Source organism: Fusarium tjaetaba (assembly GCF_013396195.1).
Source record: "Fusarium tjaetaba strain NRRL 66243 chromosome Unknown NRRL66243_c0000197, whole genome shotgun sequence".
Lineage (NCBI taxonomy): Eukaryota > Fungi > Ascomycota > Sordariomycetes > Hypocreales > Nectriaceae > Fusarium > Fusarium tjaetaba.
Genome location: NW_023501393.1, coordinates 5193 through 11438, shown reverse-complemented (window position 1 = coordinate 11438; position 6246 = coordinate 5193). Strand labels below are relative to the sequence as shown.

At 48.3% G+C, this 6246-nt stretch overlaps 2 protein-coding genes across 2 annotated transcripts; one reads left to right on the top strand and one right to left on the bottom strand.

Annotated features, from left to right (window-relative positions):
- Positions 1-2483: 2483 nt before the first annotated feature.
- FTJAE_8862 (uncharacterized protein) lies at positions 2484-3875 on the bottom strand (the record flags this gene model as incomplete). The annotated part of the gene is made up of 1 exon (XM_037355723.1): positions 2484-3875. One exon carries the CDS (start codon positions 3873-3875, stop codon positions 2484-2486), a length of 1392 nt encoding a protein of 463 aa, XP_037204021.1.
- Positions 3876-4978: 1103 nt separating this feature from the next.
- On the top strand, positions 4979-5600 carry FTJAE_8861 (uncharacterized protein; the record flags this gene model as incomplete). The annotated part of the gene is made up of 3 exons (XM_037355722.1): positions 4979-5032; positions 5112-5257; positions 5309-5600. The coding sequence occupies 3 exons, from the start codon at positions 4979-4981 to the stop codon at positions 5598-5600; spliced, it is 492 nt and encodes a 163-aa protein (XP_037204020.1).
- Between the last annotated feature and the right edge of the window lie 646 nt (positions 5601-6246).

Here is a 6246-nt window from a genome sequence, read left to right as displayed (position 1 = left end):
CTTGTGAGTTGGTTTTATCGGTTAAGACAACTCAGTGTAAGTGAATCATTATGTGCGGGAAGGTTGATATCTAAGTAGTCAGGCAAGGTTGCATGTGCCTGAGAGACAGAGATTCGAGGACCACGAGCAAGAACTAGGTTCAGCGGTCCCGACTCTGGGATTCCTGTCGTTTAAGGAACAGTCGACAATAGGTTCCACGACGGTCGAGTCCCCAAAGGCTTATGAGGGGTCCAGAACTGGGTGTGACGCCTTTGGTGACAATGATCGAATTTGGATAATACGCTCGACCCAATGAGGCTGGTTGCTCTACGATACACGGCCCACCGGCACAGCCTGGGTGGTAAAGACCTCGCTTGGGGTATGCAACCGTCGTGAAGGCCATACGCCTCATGATGATTGGCCTCTTGGCGCTCAGGAACAACAGAAAGGAGTATCGAGCGCCTGGCATCGGTATGGCCGTCGATCCGATTCGTAGGCCGGATATGGCAATGTGGGTAACAAGAGTTGTGAAGGTTGACCCTAAGGTTGGACAGACTTACAGACCAGACAATGCCTAGAATGCCTGTAGATCAGGGGATAGCAAGATTAGGCTAGTCAGAGAAACTTCCTGTCAAATAAGTTGGCACTCTCAGACACTACTCCATATACCTCCTCGCATCTTGCCCCTTCAATCAGAGGGCCAATCGCATTAGCTCTCCCCGGAGTGATAGTTCCATGCTGTATCATGCATTTGAGCCTCAAATAGTAAATGAGTCGAAAAGTCTTGGCAACCATCTCTTCCAGGTCCCTACAGGTATGTAAGTCCAGGCAGGTCGTCTATCATATCGTGCTTTATTGGTGTAGTCTCAACATCACACGATGAGTGGCAAGGAAACAAATCCTTGAGACATTCAGTAAACAGACACTTGTGGCTAGTTACGCATGCTCGTGAAATCCGAGACATTTTACCTAGTTTATCAGACAGGCTATACGATATTGGTGATGGCGAGGCGGGGCTTTTTTGATTGATAGGACGGATACGGCATCCGGATTTGAGGACACGCGTTACGAGAAAGAGCACCTGTTGGCTGCCGCGAATACGTCGTCGTATCTTGTAACATGGTGTTTCCAGGGTCCAAAGCTTCGGATATGATGCAATAGATGGCAGCGATCATTCAGGGTCTTTTGGAAGTCGACATCTTCAGCCACTTCTGCAACTCACAGTGAAGATTGTTGGTGTTGACGTTTTGGCGATGATCGCATTCCTGTGCGCAGTCCATGTAATGTCATTGTCCTTATTGACGGTTCCATTTTCGTAAATCTGAACGATTTTCAACTTTGATCATCGAGCCGTTCCAGGTCAAGACGAATGGATTCCCTGATAGCATTTAGTCCCTGGTGCGTTGTTCGATATGCAAGTCGGGAAACAGAGAACTTGGTATTCAGTCTAGACTGTGCTGCTGTCAGTCTAATAGACATAAGCTTCTCGTAGCCCCATAATTGATCAAGAAGTGCCGAAAGAGACTTTGTGTTCCATGGTCCGGGCCTTGGTCTCAATCGTTGATTCGGAGTCTTAGACCTGCCGAAGTTCTAGGCTGGTAGGCTGGTGAAGCTGGAAAGCCGCTAAACGAAGGCTGGATGTAGGTAGTTGCCGCTGGAACGTGAATATGAAGCCATCATTCCAGTCGCTCGCTGGTTCAGGCCTTCTTCTTTATCGCAGGCACGTGGCTTTCGGTATGGTTCCCCCCAAATATTGCTTGTGGTGAAGAATGAGGTTGGAAGGTTTCAGTTGATTGGATTTACGTTCCAGTCATGTTGACTGCCCGTACTGTGCCATGGCGTAGCGATCATGGCATGCACTGTACGTGTACCCATATCTTCGGCCAAAAACACGTATACTGTACTGTGTACACACGGTACATCGCCCAGCACAATGGCATTGTGTGTTCGAGGCTAATATCATCTCTGGAACATCCACCGCTAGCAAACAGAACTTTCTTTTCCAATCAGGGTATGTATCCGCATGCACCGTATCTAGTATTTTGCATCCATTCATGTACATCAGTACGACATTAAGAACTCGGACCTGGCCATCGCTGGGCCCCTATAGGGTATGTCCTGAATATATGCTTTCGCAGATTATTAATTATGTGCTCATTGATGTCATCCGACGATATGCCTGCTGGTACACATATGCCTTATCTCTTAGCAATATATGTTCCTTGGTTACATCTACGTTTAGGGAGTGCCTGACGGCTTCCAGAAGTGTTCGTGCAGAAGTAGCACTGCTTTGTGTGTTCAGAACGGCGGAATGAAATTCACACGGCATTGATCACTTCGAAAAAAAGTATCGGTATAAAAAGACTAAAATTTAATTACTACATTAAATACTGATTACATGTCCACATTATAACATCCCTGCCATATGCTGAACTAAATACCAAAATAGATACTCCACCAATTTTGAACTCAAGGAAAGGTATACGCTCTATTCAACCAATTCATCACCATCGAACAGACAGTGGTGACCGAACTTTGTTTGCTGCTCGGCGCTCGGCAGTAGGGGCCTTTGACGGCGACGCATCTACTGTCACAACCACGGTGTTATAAACGGTAGCGATACTCGTGGAGGCTGCAGATGATTCGCATCCGGTTGGTTCAGCACCATGGACCTCGGTGTAGACATCACCGTTGCCGTAAGTGCGGATCTTGGTGTATACAGGGACGTTGCTGTTGTAGTTGCCACTTCCGTCCTGGCCCTTTGTGTTGGTAGGATCTTCATACTGGCCCTTGCTACCATTACCACCATTGTCGTAGCCAGGGTTGCAGGGCTTTCCGTCCTCCTTGGTGCAGGTTGAGTCGCCAGTCTCCGGGTCGTAAACAATGACCTCAACCTCAGCCTTACCAGTGTAAGTGGCAGTCCTGGTGTAGGTCTCGCAGTCGTCCTCTGTTACAGTAGCGGTTCCATACTTGGCCGGAGCAGTCAATGTGTAGGTCTGATCAACCTCGACAACAGTAGTAATACAATCGCCGTTCTCTTTGGTGATAGTGCTGACGGTCGGCTCAGGCTTGACAATGACGGTATAGTACTTGCCACCTTGCTGGATGGTCTTGGTGACAACGTAGTTGTTGGTGTTATCAGCTGTGATGGTCTCGACAACCTTGCTACCGTTCTCAGTCACAGTCTTGGTAACCTCATACTGATCTTTGCCGGTAACGGTCACTACCTCTTCGTGGCCGTTGTCTTGGGTGATGGTCTTGATGATAGTGTTGTAGTTGCCATCCGTGTATGTCAGAGTCTGGATTTGACCATCCTTGACCACAGTAACCGTCTGAATGTTGTCGGGATCCTTCTCATAGCCACCATCGCCACCAACGATCTTAGTGAAAACTCCACCATTGTAGCCAGGAGAGCCAGCACTAGGCGCAGGATAGCCGTTGCCGATAGTAACTGTTTTGGGGCCGGGATAGCTATCAATCTTCTTGGTGACGATGTGCTCACTGGTCTCTGTTTCCGTCGCAGTCACAGTCACAGTCTTTCCAGGACGGGTGACGGTGATAGTCTCAATGACTGGCTCAACCGTCTCGCCCTGGCTGATGTACACAACCTTGGTTTGAGGGTTTTGGTAGTTCTGGGTGATAGTAACAGTCTTTCCGGGACCATCTTGTTCTGTAACAGTAACAGTGTGATAAGAACCGTTGGGATCTGAGACAGTGACAGTCTCGTATGGCCCAGAGGACTTAGTGACGGTCACTGTGTGAGAACAATCCTTGGACTCGCTATCGAGTGAGCATGGGGGGCATTGAGCAATGGTGTCTCGCGAATACAACCAGTCGAAGCGTGCCTGAGCTAGGGGCACCAAGGCCAGTGCTGCCAGAGGGGTAAACCGGACCATTTTGAGACTGAGAAACGAAGATGAAGATGAATCAAGGCCAGGGGACTAATGCGTGAGCAAAGTTCGACTGAGAGTGAGAGATGAGGAAGAGGAAGAAGGTGTCGGTTGTTAGAATGGAAATGTTGATGATGATCAGAATGTATTCAGTTGATGCAAGAGACTCATCCTTATAGTTATCATTTTCTGCGTGCATCTTAACCTGAACCTAGGGCGATGAGGATATCACCTCAAGGGACAACATTGACAAGAACTATTGCCAAGGACATAGGCAATAGATACGATCGAAGGATATCTTCGAGTGAAGTCAATCCATGATAGAGAGACATTGGCAATATAACAGACATTGGTGCAGCCAATCCCTTGGATGAAGCGGGCCAGGGTTTGTTCAGACAAGGCTTTACTGAAAGGCCAAGATGTGAAGGGGTACACACTGGAAGACGAGCTCACTGTTGCCAGCACGCAAACTATACAGCGGGGTTGGCCAGGGCAAAGTCAACAATGAATTGGCAGACGCTAGTCTTAATGCCCTTAACTAAAAGCATTGAGAAAAAAATGAGACAACTAAATATTGATGCTCCCTTACCCAGGGTATACAATGTCAAGGGAGTACCAAGGGAGCGTCAGAGACGAGTACGAATAGGCGTTGGGCAAAGTTGCAAGTGTGGTCCTTCGCAATATACCTTACTGCCATTCTCGCTTCGTGCATCACCTTGGCCGCGGCCTCAGCATTAGATGATATCCTGTTTTTTGTCTTTGTTCATTGTTGAATGAAGTCCATTGTTCGTTGTTGTTGGTCCCAGCAACATGGATATGTCGGCGAGCGGGCCGTTGTTTACCCGATGCAGCCTCGGGTTCCTGAAGAAGGACCCACTGAGCGAGTAACGTACGTCGTGAAGCAGGCGCGCCTGACGAAGAAAGCAATCACGAAGTCACGAGGCTGTACGACCAAGCTGCTACAACCTTCCACGCTCCTTAACACTTCTTTTCTTGGCTTCCGGGCAATGTTCTTGAGATAACAACCGACTTTTTGCGACAGTACGCCACATCTAGTCCGCCTTACGATCTGATATGTGTACCTGCGACCTTCGATTACCGACGCAATAATGGGAGCTTGCGCATCATGTTTGGGAAGGGGTGATGGTAATAATTACGATGAGGTATGCTATCAAGCGATCTTGCGATCATAGTTCTCGCATCAATATCAGCAGGACCCTTTGCTAATGCTTTGTCTGTTAGGAGGAAGAGAACCGCCTTCTCTACGATGATGCAAACGGTATGCAATACGGTAGCTTCGGGGACCAAGCTATAAACGGAGAGAACGATACACTCGAAGCTCAGCGAGAGCTCGAGGCACTTCAACGAGTGATAGCCAAGACATCAGAGTATGTTCGTGAGATCAAGGGGCCATGAAGGATGCTAACCTAGAGCGATAGCAATATGGTGGACATCTTTGATATCGCTCCGCAAGAGAACACAAATCGTGGAGCAACGACACCTTTCGCCTATGCTGGTCAAGGTGCACGCCTTGCACGATACCAGCATCTCGTATCAAAACTTAGCAACCAGGGCGACAACAATACTGCGAGCGGTGTCAAAGTCGACTGGCTTCCGGAAGACGAGACCATAGAGATGCAAAAGAATGGTCCAGCTAGCATCAAGACTCTCGAGAGTGATGAGGGGCCTCTTGTGGGGACCTTTGCAGATGCTGCGGCGGCAATGCAGTAATGACGGCCTTTGAACAGAGGAAGACCCTTCGTTTACAATGCGGAAGATAAAGCTGAAAGCCCCAGAGTTGGGAGTCAGCAATTGCGACATGAAAAATGCAATATTCGCGATACACGACTGATGACGATACACACAGTACGTTTGGTGTTCAAGACCGCCTGCGATTGCCCCGATCTGAATCATCACCCCCCTGGTGGCTCAAATTGGATGAGGTTCATCCCGGTCTGACCCTCGCTGGCCATGTCGGTGAAGTGGCTAGGACAAGAATGAGCGGAAAAAGTATCGCTTATTTACCGACCCATTTTCTTAATACTAACCTCGACTAATACGGTCTTTGTGACCAATTTTCCGGTTTCTGCTCATTTTGTTGAAGCAGTGGAACCCTTCGGTAGACGGGGTTGTCGTTGCATAGAGCCTGATAAGCACTTTTAACACTCGGTGCAGACCTGCACTTCTATTTCATCTCTTCATCTCTTTTTTGGTTTTTGGTTTTTGCCGTCCGTCTTTTGTGCAGACTTCTTTGATTGTTGTGGGCAGGAAGTGGACTTTGTACAAGCAGACACACCCAATCGAATTTTACAGAAATTTCCCCCTCGTCTTATTGAGCTGGGTCCTGGAACGAAACCCTAGGCAGTCTAGTTTCAAG